Source organism: Plecotus auritus (assembly GCF_963455305.1).
Source record: "Plecotus auritus genome assembly, chromosome: 1".
Taxonomy (NCBI): domain Eukaryota; kingdom Metazoa; phylum Chordata; class Mammalia; order Chiroptera; family Vespertilionidae; genus Plecotus; species Plecotus auritus.
In genome coordinates this window covers 237,381,560-237,401,336 of record NC_137770.1, presented here as the reverse complement: position 1 = coordinate 237,401,336, position 19,777 = coordinate 237,381,560, and the positions used below count along the sequence as shown (strand labels likewise).

Genomic DNA, 19,777 nt, shown 5'->3' with positions numbered 1-19,777 from the left:
ATGACCCTGTAGGAGAAAGGTCGACCTTTCTGAAATTAGCAGAAGGAGCCTGCAGAAGGTTTGAGGGGCTCCTGTCCCTTCCCTCTGAAATAACACAGAAGCATCTTTTCTTTCTGTGCAAAGTCAGAAGGCACATTATTAGATTTAGTAAGTCAAAGATTAGGCAATTTAAAACTATTTATAACTGTATTTCCTTTGCCTCCATGGTTAAATTCTTGCAAATTTATTTTAACCTCATAAAACCATTAACATTTTCCCTGTGTACTTTCCCTTGGGCCTTTAAATGTTAATGAGTTTTTTAACTTGCATCATTGAGTATTAACTATTTCTTTTGCATTTTTTGTTGTTGTTCTTGCCCAAGAATCTTAACGTATTTAATGTTCAAATGTCACTTGACTCCACCTTCACCTCCATAATATACTTTTAATTAGATATAGAACAAGTCCTGAACAGCACCCTCAAATCACAGAACTTGAGATAGTTTATTATGATGTTTATAAAATGGGATTTGGTGTCAGACTCGAACACTGATTCCTACTTTGCCACGTACTAGCTGTATGAACATGACCAACTTGAGCCCCGTTTTCTTAACTGTAAGTGGGGGATAAAAATAACCTATAACTCAGAGGATTGTTGTGAGAATTAAAAGTGATTGTCCAGTGTTTGGAACACAGACATTATTTATTAACTATAGTTGTATTATTACTGAGAACTGGGGAGGATTTATGGTTTAACTGGTCTATCCCAAAATTGCAGACATGAGAAAAACTGAGGCCAGAAAAATCTTAAGTGATAGATCTTCATAGCTTCCCAAGAATTCCACTTAGCAACACACCAGGTTTCACACTTTTTAAAAATATATACATTTTTATTGAATTAAAAGGGAGGAAGAGAGATAGAGAGAGAAACGTCAATGAGAATCATTGATTGGCTGCCTCCTACACGCTCCCTGCTGGGGATAGAGCCTGCAACTTGGGCATGTGCCCTGACCAGGAATCAACCATGACTTCCTGGTTCATAGCAGGGCAAGGTTTCACACTTTTCTTTTCTTTTTTTTTTTAATCCTCACCTGAGGATTTTTTTCCATTAATTTTTAGAGACAGTGGAAGAGAGAGGGAAAGACAGAGAGAAATATTGATGTGAGAGAAAGACATGGATTGGTTGCCTCCTGCCTGCACCTTGACCAAGGTCCAGACTGGGGAGGAGACTGCAACTGAGGTACATACCCTTGACAGGAATCAAACCTGGAAACCTTCGGTCCCTAGGCCAACACTCTATCCACTGAGCTAAACTGGCTAGGGCCACACTTTTCATTTTAATTTCACTAAACCTAACAAGTTATTGTCTGGCAATGGAAAACCAACTTCAACCCTTCCAAAGAGTATTGTGGGACATCATTATTATGAAACCAATCTTATCCATGTCCACTCTTTTGTTCATGAAATCCTGTAGGCCTGGGCAGGGCTTGATATTCTATTCTTCAAGTATAGCCTCAGCCCCACCATTCCCAGGGTTTGCCAGGCCTTCCTACAAAAAGCTACTTGTGACCTAGCTGGTTTGGCTCAGTGGATAGAGCGTTGGTCTGCGGACTGAAGGGTCCCTGGTTTGAGTCCAGTCAAGGGCAAATGCCCAAGTTGTGGGCTCGATCCCCAGTAGGGGGCATGCAGGAGGCAGCCGATCAATGATTCTCTCTCACCATTGATGTTTCTATCTCTTTCTCCCCCATCTCCCTTCCTCTCTGAAATATATATATATATATATATATATATATATATATATATATGTAAAAGTTATTTGTCATAGTAGCAGTTAGTGGAAATATCTAATCTAGATTCACATTGCATATAGGTAATTTTAAAATGTTCATTTGTTAGTAGCAGTAATGATAAAAATAACAATATTGCCCTTTATTTAATGAGCACCTAGCTCCCTGCCAGACACTGCTGTTGATTTGAGAGATATCATGTTTTCCTATTTAACAAGTTTAATTTTATTCACATCTTGTTACCATTAAAGGTTAATTCATAAAAACGTTTTTTGCTATTCTAACATCCTTTGCCTCTCATCATCTCTTGCAAATAAATTCCCACTACATAGCAGAAATATTACAAGTTACATTGCAAATGGAACACGTAGAGCATCTTTTAAACCTTTAAAATATGGCTTATGAACAATTTTACACAACAGGGTACCTATTGATATGTTACATATTAACAGATCTATGGTACCATATGGATAATCAGATTTCTTTGATAAAGATGGAGTTCGCATTTTTCTCAGGAAGGCTATTAGGGGAGTGTCTATAGTGTGGAATTTCACTTTACAAAATAGATCTTGAGTATATCATTTTTAAATCAAACCAGAAACTAGACCAGCTCTGGGAAAACACTCATATTTACCGTATGCATCATGCAAACTGGAGAGATAGTATCTTCATCTTCACAATAATCATGAAAAGTATCATCCCCATTTATAGGAAATATTAAACTGGGGAAAAAATAAGTATAATAAATGTTTTTACTGGCTGAGAAATAATAGTTGGTGCAGCTTGCTGAGATGGGAGGCTCTTTCCTCTTCTCAAGGTCACGGCTTTGGAATAGGAGCCTAAGCTCTGGTGGGGCTGTACATGAAAATATTTTGGTGCCCCCTAGAGGTTATCCAAAGAGTGCCAGTGTTTAATGCTAGTGAACTGAAGCCAGCCAGTTCAGCAGGTGCTACCTATGGTGCATTACAGGCTCGATTCTCAGTACAGGCTCAGGTACAACCTCAGAGAAGCTCCCAGAGAGCAGTGGCTCTCAGACTTCAGTGAGTATTAAAACCATTTGCAGGACTTCTTAGAACTCAGATTTCTGGTCTCCGCCCCTGACTTTCTTATTATGTGGGTCTGAGGTGGGGCCTGAAAATTTGCATTTCTAACTACAATCCCTGGTATTTCTGAGGCTGCAGGTCCAGGGCCCACAGTCTGAGAACCACTGCCCTGGAGAATCATCTCAAAATTTAAGCCAGTTGCAGAAGCTGGTTGGGTTCCAATATCTTTGGGGCGCTGGTGCTGTGGATATTCTCTCCCTCCTGCTCCCTTTAGATGACCATATACAGTCATAGCAGTATATCTTCTGCCCAAGGAGCCATTTCTGACCAAGTACAGATATCTTGACCTCTGGGAGTTCCAGAGGTTCTATAATAGGGTTGATTGTAGGAGAACCAATTGGGATTTGAGATCAGAGAACTCAGATTCTGATTTCAGCTCTGCATTGAATCAGACCTGGCCAAAGACCAACATCTTCACTTGAACTCAAATAAAATAGCAACTATCTAGAAGTACACTGTGGTTTTAACCCTATCCAATGGCTTGGCACTTAGGAGAAGTAAAACAAATTTTGGTTCAATTTTAATCTTTAATGATCTCAGGGTTCCATATCTATATTGTCAATACAGAGATATTATGAAAAATTCATAATTAACATGGACATCTTTTGCAACAATGCAAGATCATAGCTTGAAAGCAGTTAAAGCAACAAAATTATTCTGTAAGTTTCATGAATTTGATACTAATACTGTTATTTACCTTTGTTTTAACTCATATTTACCTTTTTCAGCAATTCTCTTCTATTTTCCTTTCCCCCTTATATCCCAATTTCATGAACTCTTTTTTTCCAAAGAAAATGCAAATAGAGGAAATGTGTTGCTCTGTATTTTTTAAAAACTGTATGAGTTCTTAAGTGTCTAAATTGTTTACTAAATTACTTTAGTAACTGGATTTTTTTCTCAACGTAATAGGAGACTTGAATGTTGACTCTAGTGGATTCCACTTCTGGTTAATCCAGGTTAGGATTTATGGAGACCCCATGTGGTGACAAGAGGCACCACAAAAGGCTTCCTTCAGGAGGGGGGAACAGAGTCAAAGAGAAACTCAGAACTCATTTGGGAGCAACATAGAATTAAGGCCTCGAACTTAATGGTAGTGAAGCAATGTAAAGTCTCTAAAAAACACATTGTAATAATTCTGAAGAAACAATACAAACTATTTGTAAAAATGAGAAATCTGGTCACTCATGTAGGAATTTCCCTTTATTATCTGAAAAGTTGATGACACAGAGAAATTAATGTGCCATGTCTCTCATGGATTAGTTGCAATCTTCCTGTTTTTTCTTAATGAAATCCATTGGACATACCTTCTTATTTAAATTTGCATCAAATTAAACTATATGTTTCTATAGGCCTGTTGCTCTGAATGCTACTTTCAGCTCTTTTCTCCATTGTACACAGAATGGAAAGCAAGCCAGAGAAAGAATCGAACTTGAACTTATGTCTATGACTTGCCTTGTGCAATGATACACATAGCATTATTTGTGAACTAGAGGCCCGGTGCATGAAATTCATACAGGGGGCAGAGGGGTGTCCCTCAGCCCAGCCTGCGCCCTCTCGCAGTCCAGAATCCCTTGGGGGATGTGTGATGCGGGGAGAGGGCTAAGCCTGCAGTCGGACTTCTTAGTGCTGCAGTGGAGGCAAGAGAGGCTCCTGCCACTGTGGCTGCAATTGCCAGCCATGAGCCCGGCTCAGGGCTTCTGGCTGAGCGGTGCTCCCCACTGCATTGAGCGTCTGCCCTCTGGTGGTCAGTGCACGTCATAGTGACTGGTCATTCTGCAGTTTGGTCAATTTGCATATGAGCCTTTTATTATATAGGGTATTGGAATACCAGATATGTGTTGTTGGTTTGCAAAAAATAAAATAGAGAAATGATTCTATGTGGTGGATAAAGTTGAACATAAATCATCTTGTTGCTAAGAAGGTATCAAAATGGTGAAATTAATGAATTTAGTGTGGTAGTAAACATATTTCAACCATATGATTCACTAGTACAGACTAAAGACAATTCACTGGGAATAGAAGGGGGACAGAGAGAAATGGGAAAATTCTTCATCAATGATAGGTACTTGTTCTTTATCTCATGTTCCTTTAAAGAAAATGTGAATATGGCCTCCACTTTCTCCTCCTTAAGAACTTTAAGCTAAAATCTAGAAGGACAAATGAGAGTTAATAAATGTCTGGAATTCTTTAAAAGAACCAAGCAATGTAAATCTGTGGCATTAAAATGAGTATCCTAAGAGTACCTTGTCTTTGGAAATGTCCTCAAAATGCCCTTAAAGTTTTCGAGGGCAGGCAAAATGACATAGGTAGAGGTAGCCATTATGAAAAGACATTTTGCATGGACACAGACTACATTTAGTGAAGGCCTGAGGAGGGGCCTGGAGTGAGGTAGAAGGGGGCCAAGGGGGGAAGACATTTTGCAAAACTTAAGTAGGAGCAATGTTAATGGGGATAATGGAGAAACTTCAGATTGAGTATATTATTGTGTTAAAGAAATCAGTCAGTTTCAGAGTTCCTACTATGTGTCCAGCTTATTGTTAAATGTTGGACATAAAAAGGGAAATTGGACAGATCCTATTTCTTTCAAATGGGTGACAGATAATTATACAAATAATTATCACACTGTGAAATTGGCATTAGGCTGGGGGCTTGCACAAATTCCCCTGACAGCCCTGATGGAAATGGGACAAAGAAGGGTTAGGTGAGGCATTTAAATTCATGCAAAGTTATTGATGGATTTATATGTCAACAAACCAATAGTGACATTGGTTTAGTTGGGGCGGGGGGCGGGGAACTGGAGGGTGGCAGCAGTTGCCAGACACGCATCACATTAGAAAGACAAAAAGAAACCAGGAAATTCTCTTCCAAGACCTAGTGGGGAAAAATATCCATAACTTCCTTCTGGTGCAATGTGCTTGCTAGGAATTTATTTTTGCCCTCGTTATTAAAATCACACACATACTCAAGCCCTTAGAGTTTTGTGAGCATATTATATATTCAAGATTATCAACTGAGCATGGTATTGTCAAGTGTGTGATTATAAGGAAAGGGTTAAACGGAAGGGGTTGTTTCAGACGTGGGAAGGCTGGCTAGAAGGTTGAAAAACACCGTTTTCTTACTTGCAAAAACTCTGAACTTTTAAGCTCCCCAAAATACACGTGTGTGTGTCTGTGAGCGCAGGCAGATCTATTTCGGTAGGATTTAAAAACAATTTTTTAAAATCATGCTCTCTCTGTATTGCTGCGCTGCAAACACGGAGCAGCCCCCTGAGGATCGCGTGGCCAAAGCTGCAGCAGAAGCACCGACTGGCAGCGCTGTTTACGCCGCTTTCCAAGCCGCCCTCTCCCCATTCCCCCACCGGGAGCCACCATCTCCGAGCCTGGGTCACCTCTGGGGACCTGGAGCTGGGGGCGGGGGCCCTGGAACCTGGTTCCTCCGGAAAACTTTGCTGCGCGTGGGAGCGAGGGCTCTAGTCGTGGTGCATGGGAACGCGCCACCAGGCAGCCGCCTCCGCCCGGCGCTCGGCTGTGGCCCTACCTCTCTGGGCCGGCGAGGTGCGGGCTCCCTGTGCGCAGCCAGTGGGCGGGGTCGGCGGCGCGGGGCGGGGCTGAGGGTGGGGGCACGGCTGGGTATATAAGGCCGGTGGCGCCGGTTTAACTTCTGACTTGGGGTTATTTATTTGGGGAGCGCACGAACCGCACAGGCTGGTGGAGGTGGTGGAGGTGGTGGTGGTGGTGGTGGTGGTGGTGGTGGTGTTGGCGGCGGCCGCAGAGGCTGCCACAGACGGTGATAAAAAAAAAAAAAAAAAAAAAAGGCAGCAGTGAGTGATGGGAGCATCGTGGCTCCCGGGCGCAGGCTGGAGCTGCGGAGTTTTCGGGGCGCGGCAGGAGTGCTGAGAGAAAGGGGAGCGTCCGGGACCCAGCAGCCGCTCTGGAGGCGCTGGCCGGCTTTTTGTTCGGCTGTGCTCAGCGCCAGGCAGCCCAAGTGAACAACTCCAGTCACAACAGCAATCCACCTTCCCGCAGCCGAAGGAGACTGGACTGCCGCGTCCATCCTATTGTTTAGACACTTGCCAGGAGCTCCGGAGTCAGCGGAGCCACCAAGTCCTCCCTCCTGGTCGCCGCCTTCCCTCGCCCTCACTTCCCATCCCAGAGAAGGACGAGCCGAAGCAGCCAGGAGAGGAGAAGGGGCTGGAAGGAGACGGGCTGCCCCGGACTGGACTGCGGCCGCCGAGTCAGGTGCAGCGCCAGGAGCCAGGCGTCGCGACGGCGGCAGGAGGACTCCCTCCGTGGCCGCGGCAGACGGGATTCTGAGCCTGGGAAAAGTTCCTTACTTTGAGAAGGAGGACCCACTTGTGGGCGGCTGTCGAGGGGCGGAGGGGGGGCTGCGCCCGCCCAGGAGCCCGCTCTGGTTTCTTCCACCTTTTGCCATCAGGTGTCTGCTGTGGAGCTGCGCCGTATCTGGGAGACGAGAGGGGCTGGCACAGGCGCGCACGCGGGACTGCCATTCAGCTGCCTCCTGGGCGCCCACCGGCCAACTGCCACCACGCCATCCCCCCCAGGACACCCCCCGCAGGACCCAGGACACGGACACCTCCACCTTGGCCTTTCCACTCCTTCCGGCTGGCCTGCCAGCAGTCCTCTTAGGAGCTCAACTTGGCCTCTTGGATTTCCTCTGCCTGGTCGTGACTAGTGGATATTACCGCCTGCTGCTGCTGCGGCCCCATTGCCCTTTTGACTTTTCTGTTTGACCTCAGGGCAGGCCCAAGTGCAAAGCACCGCCTAGGACGCCAGGCGGGAGGCGGGATTGCGGAGGCATCCTTCCGCGAAGTGCATGTGTATTTGCAAACCGCCCTGAACCTTGGCTGTCGGGAGACGGTGGGGACTAGTCCTTGCTGCCGAGGAGCCGCGGGTCAGGGGAAGCCGTGTGAGTGAGCTGCACTGGTCGCCCGGAGCAGCTCCCCGCGCCTGGAGCAGCTCCCCGCGCCCGTGGGTTGTGCGCCTCCCTGTGCGCCTCAGCGCGCCATGCCCAGTCGCCCTGCACGCACGGTTCCTGGCCCACGGGGCGCCTGCGCCTTCTAGCTTCAGAGAGCCCACTTTAATCAAGGACAACGTTCCTATTGAGCCTCCCTCTTCTGCCTCTTACCCTCCCCGCTGGAATCGGATTTGCAGAGAAGGTGGTGGAATCCGAGCAGGCCCATTCCCCGCGCCACTGGCTCTTGCCTCTTCGCTGCTATTGAGAGCCCAGTTTTTTTGTTTTTTTTTTTTTTACCACCAAGTTGGTCTTTGCAACTCGTGATCTCCTCCCGGCTTCTCTGGGGTCTTCGAACAGCCTTAGCCAGACCAATTCATCTTCAGGACCTAAAGTTGTCCAAGGAGCGCCCGCCCTGCTGGAGTAGGGTGGAGGGGAGGTGGGAGGCGTGTACCTGTGTAAGCTCTTCTACCTTGAATATCAGAACTGTTACTTCCATCATATTTCGTGCACATTTACCCGGACACTCTGGATTGCTAGCTCTGCACCAGACCCTGGGCCTCAGCCCCAGCGCGTTTTGCGCCCAGCAGCTTGCAGTAAAGAAACCACCGGCACTGGCGAGCGAGGAGGCGGCAGGGGAAGATGCGCGGCGTCGGCTGGCAGACGCTGTCCCTGGCTCTGGGGTTGGTGCTGGCGATCCTGAAAGAGGGGGCGTCTCAAGCGTGTCCGGCGCAGTGCTCCTGCTCGGGCAGCACCGTGGACTGTCACGGATTGGCGCTGCGCAGCGTGCCCAGGAACATCCCCCGCAACACCGAGAGGCTGTGAGTATGGGCTCTTCTCCGCCCCCCTCCCCGGCCCCGTCAGGGTCCTGTGCCTCAAGCGTGGAGACTAGAAGGACCTAGCAGCACCGATCCGTGTGCCTGGGGCAGCCCTCACTAGCTCTTCTGCACGCACATCCTGAGGTTGGAGTCTTTGGGAGGGCGAAGGACAGGAGGGCGCTGCCCAAGGAGGGGCCACTGCCCAAAGAGGGGCGGGACTGTTGGCAGCTGCACTCGGTCCCTTCTTCCCCCTCGTGTCCTGACACACACAGTCCTGTGCGGTCCAGTGCTCTGGCCTGGGGAGGCAAGGAGATAGATGGAGGACAAGTAATCGCGGATGCTCGGGGCAAGGAAGAAGGGACTTTGCTCCCCAGACTCAGTAAACAGAGTCACCTTGCATTGCCAAGACTCGCGGGGCAGTTTCCAGGCCGAGTCCCCACTCTGGTAGCCGCGGGGTGGCGCAGGGACTGGCGGGGGACTCCAAAGAAGAAATATCCATTCCCTGGCTTTGTGTAGCCCTCCTCGGTCCTCAGGGAGGGGAGAAGGGGTCCTGAGGCGTCTGGATTCACCTAAGAGTCATGGAGGGAAGGATGCCCCGCAAAGCTGTGGCCAAGCGCGACTCCCCCGTACGGTTTCCCGCCCTCCACTTCTCTTGGGAATAGCAGGCTGTAGCGGGCCCTAGGGAACTGTCCCAGAGGCGACTGCAGAAGCGGTCCACTTCCCATCCTTGGGCGAAGTTAGGTCTGCCTCTCCAACCAGACCCAGCCCAGTCAGGTCTGACTGTTCAGTGACTTTGCAGCCCTTGGCTGCCCCCTCCAGCCCTTTCTTCGGGGCCATAGTGCTCCAATCCGTCCACCTTTCTGGCAGTTTCTGTGTCCTTTCCTCTGGCAGCAGCTCCCCGGCCTTCCCCTCTTCGCGCTCCACTGCCCGCAGACATCCCCGCCTCCCTGTCTCTGCTAGTCTCTAATGAAGAAGTAATCCCAGTGCCGGTGTTGATGGCCGGCCCACACGCTCCTTGTGGGGCACTTCTTGAGTTCAGGGAAGTGGAGCATGGAGGCCGTTCTCTTTGTGATCACACTGGGCAGTGCTGGTCACTGCCCAAGCTCCCTGGGCGCACTCCACTCGCCATTGCGCATGGGCCCGGTGGTCAGGGTGGGTGCGGGACAAGGACAGCCAGGGCCAGCGCTCCGGACTTAGCTTCCAGGCCTCTAAGCCCCAGGATATGAGGGTTGCACGCTGCAGGGAGGACTTGCTCCAATCTGCACGTCTCCACTAGCAGGGCCCTCAGCACTTAAGCCAAATTGAACTTATCTAACCCACTTGCCTGGCCCATAGTTTCAAGGCCAGAGCTGAGCCCTTGATTCTTTGCAAATGGCTCCCCCATCCCAGCCTCCCTGCTTCCCTCAGCGCCGGGCAAGTTGGGGCCTTATTAAGGGTGTCTTATTAAAATGTGACCCACCACATTTGTCCAGGGTTGAGAGTAGGGAGTTGTATTGTGTCAACTAGTCAGTGAAGACCCCAATAATTGCAGGAACAACTTGATGGTACTTTGCTCAGCGTGGAGAATGGGCTGGGGAGAAAGCAATGCAGAATTCTTTTTCAGCACTTGGCATGTCATGCTATTCAGAACAGTTTTAAGTTTAAGCATTAACATGTCTTACTCAGCAAAAAGGGACAAAATAGCAAGTGAGTTTCAGGTCTTTGGGGGGAAAAAATCCCTATGAGGAATCTATAGAGTTTTCAGAAAATAGTTTACTCAGTGATGGCTTATAAATTCTATCATTGCCTCATTAAATATAGATTTCAAACACAATCTTGTACAGTCAAGGTAAGAGAAAGCTTACTTCCATGAAGGAGAACGTTCAAACCACAGCGAAGCCTGGTTTTACTTGACATGATTGGAACCAGGGCAAGTTTAGATCTTGACCTAAGATGCCAGAGAAGGAGTTGTGTGACTCTTGAAGGAAACTTGGTGCTGAAATCTGAGCAAAAAAATCAGGGCCTGAATACTGTTTGCATTATTGCCCCAGCTAGTAGTTTTCACTTTACAGCCACAGGGAGGATGGGGGTGGGGGAGGGGGAGCTCCCTAAGCTGCAAAGGAAGAGTTTAGTTTTCATACAAACAGAATTGTTGGAAGGTAAATGCCTATAAATGCAAGTCTTTGAAGTGCAGGTCTTTTGATGGCACTTTCTTCTTTGCCTTAGGAAGTTTAGCCACCCTGCCCCCTCAGGAGAGAATTTGGGATATTTAAAATTTCTTCTAGAGTAGTATTAGAATATTGTTCATTTAACTTTTTGAAGGGAACTTTTTTGGGATGTGCCTAACAATAATAGCAGAATTCCTGTGAAGTTAATATACCTATCCTTATACAAACAAAAGTTGAGTAATCTTGATTGTGGGTCCTTGATTTTTATCACTGAATATTTCCTGCCACTCCCTTCTGTCCTGCAAAGTTTCTATTGAGAAATCAGCTGACAGTCTTATGGGAGCTCCTGTGTAGGTAACCAACTGCTTTTCTCTTGCTGCTTTTAAGATTCTCTGTTTGTCTTTAACCTTTTGCATTTTAATTATGATGTGCCTTGGTGTGGGCCTCTTGGGGTTCATCTTGTTTGGGACTCTCTGCACTTCTTGGATTTGTGTCTGTTTCCTTCACCAGGATGGGAAGCTATCATTTAGAATAGAAGGACTTATAAATAGATTCCTAGACAAGAAAAAGCTAAAGGAGTTCATCACCACCAAACTACTATTACATGAAATGTTAAAAGGTCTTCTTTAAGAAGAAGGAAAAAAAAAGATTAAAAATATGAACAATAAAACAACAGTAGATACATATCTATCAACAATTGAATCTAAAAAACAAAGTAAGTCAGCAAGCAGAACAGAAATAGGCTGATAGATACAGATAACATTTTGATGGTGGCCAGTTGAGAGGGGGCTTAGGGAGTGGATGACAAGAGGTGAAGGGATTAAGAAGTACAACTTGGTTATATGAGGCTGTAAAGCATAGCAGAATCAATAATATTCTAATAACTGTATGGTGTCAGGTGGTTGTAAGATTTACCAGAATGATCACATAGTAAGTTAAACAATGTCTAATCACTGGGGCATACTCCTGAAACTACTGTAACACTGAATGTCAGTGTTAAAAATAAAAAAAACGATTAAAAAACAACAACAACAAAGAAATGAAAGTTGAAAGCACTCCTATACGTGCACAAAAGAGCACTTCTTGTGACAAGATAATCCATTTTCATTCTCATGCCAGCAAGTAGGGACTCTGTAAACTTGTTGATAATCATTTTTTAAAAATCCTACAAAGGTTACCACTTTATCTCTTTTACTTTGTAAACTAGTCATTTGAACTGATCTTTAACTTCAAGTTCTTATTTAGTTTATGTTTTTATTTTTTAACTAGCTATTGATAGAAATAAAGTGGAACTTTCATTTTCTTTTTGGTTTTCTCTCAGGGATTTGAATGGAAATAACATCACACGGATTACCAAAATGGATTTTGCCGGTCTTAGACATCTAAGAGTCCTGTAAGTATGTTCTGTGTTTTGAATAATTTTCTTTTTTTTAAGCTTGCATATTTTGAATTGTTACTGGTCTCAGTAGTTAAAACTGTCCCAATAACAAAAATATAAACATTTAAAAGGTCTTGGTTTTCTTTTTTTTTTCCGTTTATCACTGTACTACAACTTTTATCAAAACATAGGCTTTTATTTTAAGATTGGATACAGGCCATAGAAATAGTACTGTAGAAATGGCCTCAAGTGTTTGCAATGCCATACCCTAAGTGCCTTAGACATATAAAAATGTAGAATACTCACTTTCACAATATGAGTAAGTAATATGAGACATTTGATGCACTTTTAGGATTTCAGATTCACTAGAAATAATATAAGTGGGTCTGCATTTTTATTACTAATATAGAAATGATGAGCCTTTTCTATCAAGCAACACATATATAATTTCTAAAATTAAAATCAAACAATCCAGCTTTCTACAGAGTATATGATGGGAAATGTTTTTTTATGAAAGTACACTGATTATATTTTTAATTCTCATATTTTATATCCCTATAGCTTTTAAAAATGGTTGTAATTGAATTACTTCTTTAATTAGTGAGTTAAATTAGGTCTGAGTGAAACATCATTTGAGGTTCAATATAATGTAAAATTCTTTCCCCCTGAGGTTTGTAAATATTTCCATTACAGTGAACATATACTTGGATCATTGTGTGTTCAGTGTTCTTTTAAAAGACACACTTGACCATTATTAATGCATCCAATTTCTGATGCATATCCATAAGTTAACTGAACTATGTGTGTGATGAATTATTATATATTTATTCTCTTAGTTAAGACCTCAGTTGAAAGTCAGTTTACCAAAAAACATCCATCAGAGCTGCAGGGCCATGGGTTATTTTCCAGAAAAATACTATATTTTAAGGTGCAGAGTTTTGACCAGTGAATTTCATGTCACTGTTAGGATTTTTTACTGAAAGTTTTGGGATGTGGATGCTGTTTCTCCTCCCCAACTTCTCTCAAATATATCATCATTAAATTTGATACTGAATCTCAAACCAGAGCAAGATTGAACTTTATAAAGGGAAAGAAAAAGAGGTTGCACATTTCAGTTGCTGAATTGAAACTTATTCTGACGGCGAGGGCTAACGTTAAGACTCCTGCTATATTTTGCATTTCAGTCAGCTTATGGAGAATAAGATCAGCACCATTGAAAGAGGAGCATTTCAGGATCTTAAAGAACTGGAGAGACTGTAAGTATTTTCAATTCCAAACTTATGACGACATAACTGTGTTTTTAAAAATACTTGAATTTCAAAGTCTTGCCTTTAATTTCATGTCTTAGCCTTTGAAAGTTTATAGAAACAAGAGATTGAATAAGTGGCTTTCAGACTCATTTAAAAAAAGACTTTTTTTTTTGCATAAATAGGACTAATTTGAAGTAAAGCTAAAAATACAGACTTACTTTTCTGAAACATTTACTTCCTTGATAACCACTGCTTTGGTACTTTGAGATGTACATGGTTTTCTTATTGTTCATCTAGTTTGTTTTATTTGCTTATGTAGGAAGAAAGGTGGTCATTTTATTTGCATTTATGGTGCATTATGGAAAAGAAAAGTTTTGCTAATAGTATTTTCATTTCCATGCTGTTTCTTTGTATGTCATCAGTGATACTTAAAGAATTATTTTAAATTCTTAATGATAAAGATTTGCGTTGTGCTATTTAACACAGTGAATGTTGTTACTTCTATTCACAATTGTATTTCATCATTTTATATTAACTTTCTAAGTTTTTCTGTTGGAAAAATCATTTAAAGATTAACAGATATGGAAGTAAGAATTATGTCCTCCAAGAGTGGTTATTTTAACATGGTTCTTTTTTTTTTTAAGGGAAATGGAATTCAGACTTTAAAATACATATATATTTTTTTTCAGACACAAAATTTTAAGGATTGGTATATATTACCTGAGTGCCATTATTATATTATATCTACAGTGTGTATCTACAAAGGACAAAACATCTGTCTGTAATAATTAGGATAAATTACACACTTTGTAATTTGATGTATGAATTCCATGTCTCATATGTCTTGATAATTCAAGTTTAGTAGATTTGCATTTTAAGGGAAAATACAGCTCTTTTAAAAGTAGCAAGGATTATTTTAATGTTTCCATGCCTGCTTTAATAGGTACTTTAGGTAAAAATAAAACTCTTCTTTAAAATAATGAAATATGAAGTTAATTTTAGGCATTATACATTCACATTCACTGGACCTAAGGGCAAAAGTTAATTCTGTGTAATTGCCTCTAAATAGAAAAATGCTTGTCAACTTCTAAGATATGTATAAATATATAGGATACATGTTTATCACCTCAGGTACATTAGACACAGAGATGCCTAATTGCTTTTACTATAAAATTTTTACTATAAAATTTTATCCATGGTGAATCTTACAATATAGGGAATATTATTCTGGAGTTAAAAGTAAATTTAAAATCACTACTTTGAAGTGGTTTGGGGAAGAGGAATAAAAATAAGGCAAACATTTGGTTAAATTCATAACAAAGCCTATAAGTTCATAACCTATTCTTCATATATAAAAATACTCTGAAAATATTTATTCTTTGATTTCCTTCATAGGCTTTTATGAATAGCTAATACCTTGTAAAGGTATTTTTAATTCATTCATTTAAAAAGAAGTATCGATATAATTTTAATGTTTAGTAAGTTGAATACATAATTTTAAATTATCATTTAAACGTTAACAGTTTTTTCATGAATAACTTGACTTAACTAGTTACCACATGGAAACCTGTATGTTTGATTCTTAAACAACTTTCAAATTATTTCGGGAAACTTGATGGCTTTTCATGCAGTTTCTAGTTAGGTTGTATAGTAAACATTTTCAGAAATATTATACCACATCAAACTTTCTCATTATTTTTCCAGCCACTCCAGGGTATCATTTAATCTTTCATCTTGAATAAATTAACTTTTCTTAAAAATGATTAACCAGATGCCATATGATCTGAAATTTGATTAGAGTTGTAAGTAGGTACTAGTTTTTGACTTGGACCTCCCCTGGGAATGTCACTTCATCGCAGAACAATTTTCTGTCTACTAAGATGTGATCAGATGTTGCAGAGTGCGAGGAGGATTTGTAATTTTGAATGAAAACTAATATATATGCAGGACTTCTTTAAATCACCCAGCTGTTGACCGAGAGCAAATATTTCATATTTGTGAGGAAAAGCTGAGAAAATTCCTTTTGTTTACAACTGCCAAGTCCATCTGATGGAAGCACATTGTTATCTGACAGCCAATTCGTCTCCTTGGGACTCAGGAATTCAAAACCATTTCTTAGGAACATTGTGGACACACTTTTCAAATATTTATTTTTAAAAATACATTAAATGCAAAGGCAGTTTTGCTTAAGAATGCATGCATTCCAGTTATTGTGCAACAAACTATTTTAAACGTTTTTAGTATATTATATTAAAAAGTAAAAATAAATAAAATCTATCCAGGGAGTTCTATAATAAAATTTCTGTGGCCTGTGGTATATATCCTTATTTTAGTTGGTGGTATCATTAACATCACAGAAATTGCCTTTTTTTTTTTAAAGCTCCAAGAGACAATGTAAGAGAAAGGAAATAATCAATGAGTTAACTTTTAACTAATTATATGTTGTATGAGCTTACATGTTTTTTTTTTAGCAATTTAGATGTGAATTTCTAATTGAAAGTCCAGATTATGAAAAGGTGTATAATTGCAGATTTATGTTGTAAATGCCATTCATACAATATTTATAGTAACTTAATTTTCATTATTTGTGAGAAGAAAAAAATAAATAAAATTAATTTTATTTGTGTGCAATTTATGGTTTTAAGTTATTTTTTTTCATTTTCAAATAGTAAAATCAAAGCAATTCCAAATGATATTTGTGAGTATTTTAAAACTATAAGCTTTTTTCCCCCAATTTTATTTCATGTTTATAGAGTTTTATATGTACAGAGAGAAGACAAATCTGAAAACAGAAAATAACATCTGTGCCTTTTTAGAAATCCAACTTTCAATCTATAGGAAACAGGTTCATGCTGTTAAGTAGAAATAAATTTTATCATAGAATGAGCAGGTCATTATTTGTAAGTCAAAGCATTATAGTTAGAAGAGAGGGATTTTTTCCCACCTAAAAGAATTGATGACATGTAAGGTTATTAGTGAAATTCTCAAGTAGATAGGTATTAAAATCTACCCCCTTCCTCTCTCTTCTCACTTCTTTCTATTGTGTAGAAAACAACATCAGATGGTATGATCATCATCAGAATATGCTTATGAATCACTGTAAAAGAAATAAATTTTATTCAGGCTTACACAGCATGAGCACACGTTACTTCGGCATAGACAGTTTCTTACTGTTCTCCCAGAGCTGATGTGGGCAGTGGCACCTTTTCATGGATGCTCTGCGCTGCCAGTAGTACCTGCACATCTGGGATGAAAATGAAGCCTCAAGAAGGTGCCCCAGGTAGATTCTATTAGCAGGTCTTACTGCTTCATCAAAATGTTCAAATGAAATCCAGTGCACTTACATGACTATTAATTAACTAAGTGCAATGGAAATTAATTAAGGAAAACAAACTACAAATAAGCTACAGTAAAGAACTGAAACTTTTAGGAAATACACTTTTTGTTTAATACAACACAGAAGATACCTGCATATCTCTGCAATAAAGTCTCCATGCAGAACTGTCAATTCAAGGTATTTCTTGGCTGGTGCAGGGGTCCTCAAACTACGGCCCGCGGGCCACATGCGGCCCGCCAAGGACATTTATCCTGCCCGCCGGGTGCCGCTGCCTGTCCTGCTTAGCAGCCGACTCGTCCCGGGCCCGCAGTGCGCATAGGAATTTGTTCATAGTCTTTTTTTGTTTTTTTTTTTAACTATAGTCCGGCCCTCCAACGGTCTGAGGGACAGTGAACTGGCCCCCTGTTTAAAAAGTTTGAGGACCCCTGTGAGGGTCAAAACTTTGGGACCCAGGACTTTTGTGTGCTAGGCTAAAGATGTGTTGTTCACTTACAATTTATGGGATTATGCTAGTCATTAAAGTTCTAGTTTAGGCCTTTTAAGGAGACCCAGGCCACTGCCATGTTTCACTAGTGAAATTCATCTGCTTTTGCAAGTTTCTTAGTATCACAAATGCAAGAGTGCGAAAAGGTCTTTGAAAAATTTTAAAGTTGTCAAAAAATATTAGGACATTTTATCCTACTTACAATGAAATGCTTAAATGCAAAATAAAATACTTATAGGCCTAGATTATGTTAATGACAACAATCACATGCCATAGAAAACCTTGAACATCAGGCTTTTCATTAACTTGACCCTCGGTGTATACCCTCACAATAAAGAAATTGCAGAAATGAACAGGCCGGGGCTAGGACTGCTCTTGTTTTCTTACCAGTACTGTGTGAACGTGTGCGTTTAAAACCAGGATTGCTGTAAACGCTCCAAGTTTTTTTTTAAATATATTTTATTGAGTTTTTACAGAGAGGAAGGAAGAGTGATAGATAGTCAGAAACATCGATGAGAGAGAAACATCGACAAGCTGCCTCCTGCACACCTCCCACTGGGGATGTGCCCGCAACCAAGTTACATGCCCTTGACCGGAATCGAACCTGGGACCTTTCAGTCCGCAGGCTGACGCTGTATCCACTGAGCCAAACCGGTTTTGGCAACGCTCCAAGTTTTAGACTCTTTGGATGCGAATTACCATTTTCCTACTAACTTGGTCATGAGTCCTGAAAATATGATAGTAAAGCCATCTAAGGAATCCTGGAAAATAAACCTGTTCCCTTATTCTTTTAAAGTGTTTCTACCAAGATGATATAAATGTACTCATCTTAATTCACAAATGTCTAAATCCCGGTTTAGCGGAGCCTAAATATGCCTCAACACTACACTGTCCTGAAAGGTTATCTAAAAGGCACATCGATGATTATTTTTTAAGGTGGCGCTGCATTAGTTTTTCTGTGTGCACACACCATTTACATGTAAGCCTGTGGCAGCCAGTGTGAGGCTGAGGCTGAGGTTTTGTCACAGGCCGTTACCCATGAGTTCAGGTATCACAGATGTCACAGATGAAGCGATCTACTGTATCCTTGAACATTTTTAAATGATGCAGCGTACATACTCTGCCCCAGTTACTAAGGTTTGATACGTTCTTCAGAGAGCCTTTCCCAAGAAAATCACTGCACTGCTTTTAAACTCAAGGGTAAAGTTGCCCGAGAACAATTCTTCCGAGATGAGCTTGCGTTATCTTCGAAGGAGATTAGCATGTGAGTCTGCCCTCACGTTAAGAAAAGGGATGTTCTGTGTTGCCCATAAACTGCAGGATTAGTCAGAAGAGGGACTCCCTGCCTCTCCCTGGTGAACAAGGGGTAAGGGGTGCTGTCCTTCAGACCTGCTCCTCAGCCTTTTCTCTACCTGAACTCATGGGTAACGGCCTGTGACAAAACCTCAGCCTCAGCCTCACACTGGCTGCCACAGGCTTACATGTATCATTTAAAAATGTTCAAGGATACAGTAGATCGCTTCATCTGTGATATCGATGAAATGTGTATTCGCACCTGTATGTAAGTGGTATTGAACTATTTTACATGACATTTACGGACTAGGGTGTCATAAGGCTTTGCTCTCCGTGCACCGTTAGAAGTGTAGCCTAACCCTGAACCCATCTGACAGCGTTTCTCATGCGCTGTTTTTATGGGCCTTGAAGTTGAGCGGTGGGGAGAAGGCCTGTTTGCTCTTTGGGAGCCGTGTTATAAATGCTGAAGCAGTGGGCTGTGTATTTTTCCCACATCTGTTTGGAGCTCATCCTTTGTGACAGTGTTTGCTGCATGCTGTGTCTTTTATACCTCTCCCGAAACGAGTTGTTTACTTTGCACTGTTACAATGTATGTGTGGAAGCAGTGAAGGTCAAATATTTTACATTGAATTGTCTTTCATTCCTGTTGGATACCTTTCTGCTTGAAGTATGCCTTCTAGACTGAATTTCCCAATTTTACATGGAGTGAGAGGCTTGCCTGCATAGACTTCACATGGCTCTCTCTCTCTCTCTCTCTCTCTCTCTCTCTCTCTCTCTCTCTCTCTCTCTCTTTTTTTCCCCCCAGAGCAATTTTTTACTGCTGGTCGGGAAGGAATATTGGTCAGAATGAGAGTGTGGGAACAACAGGACGGGTTTGGTATTAATACAACTGGAACATTGCTTTAAGATGGTATTTGCAAAAAAAGTATGTGATTATTCGCTTTTTAGGGTCCATCCACTCTGGTCAGGTGGGTGTTCCCCAGCCATGAGCTACTGCTCTAGGTTCTGCTAAGGTATCTGGCCTTTCTATCCGCAGTTGCCTGGTATTCTATGGGACGTGTCAAATCCTCATTGGTTGTACTGTTGACTATCCTTTTTAAGCCAATACAAACTCTTCTCCCTCCTTTTAAAATCAGAAAGAATAGATGGGATTGGCATCGGAAACCCTTGGTTTTAATTCCACTGTGAGATCTTGATCAAATTGCTTTATCTTTGAAAACTTTAGTTTCCT

The 19,777-nt window shown here is 42.1% G+C and overlaps 1 protein-coding gene across 7 annotated transcripts in view; it reads left to right on the top strand.

Annotated features, from left to right (window-relative positions):
* The first annotated feature begins 6,675 nt into the window (after positions 1 to 6,675).
* Positions 6,676 to 19,777, top strand: part of SLIT2 (slit guidance ligand 2) — a 359,996-nt gene continuing 346,894 nt past the window's right edge. For all 7 annotated transcript variants that reach the window (XM_080648170.1, XM_080648169.1, XM_080648167.1 and 4 more), the window contains exons 1-3: positions 6,676 to 8,660; positions 12,126 to 12,197; positions 13,367 to 13,438. In XM_080648170.1, coding sequence (XP_080504296.1) covers positions 8,482 to 8,660; positions 12,126 to 12,197; positions 13,367 to 13,438 — 323 coding nt within the window. In that variant the 5' untranslated portion in view covers positions 6,676 to 8,481. The remainder of the gene's footprint in view (positions 8,661 to 12,125; positions 12,198 to 13,366; positions 13,439 to 19,777) is intronic.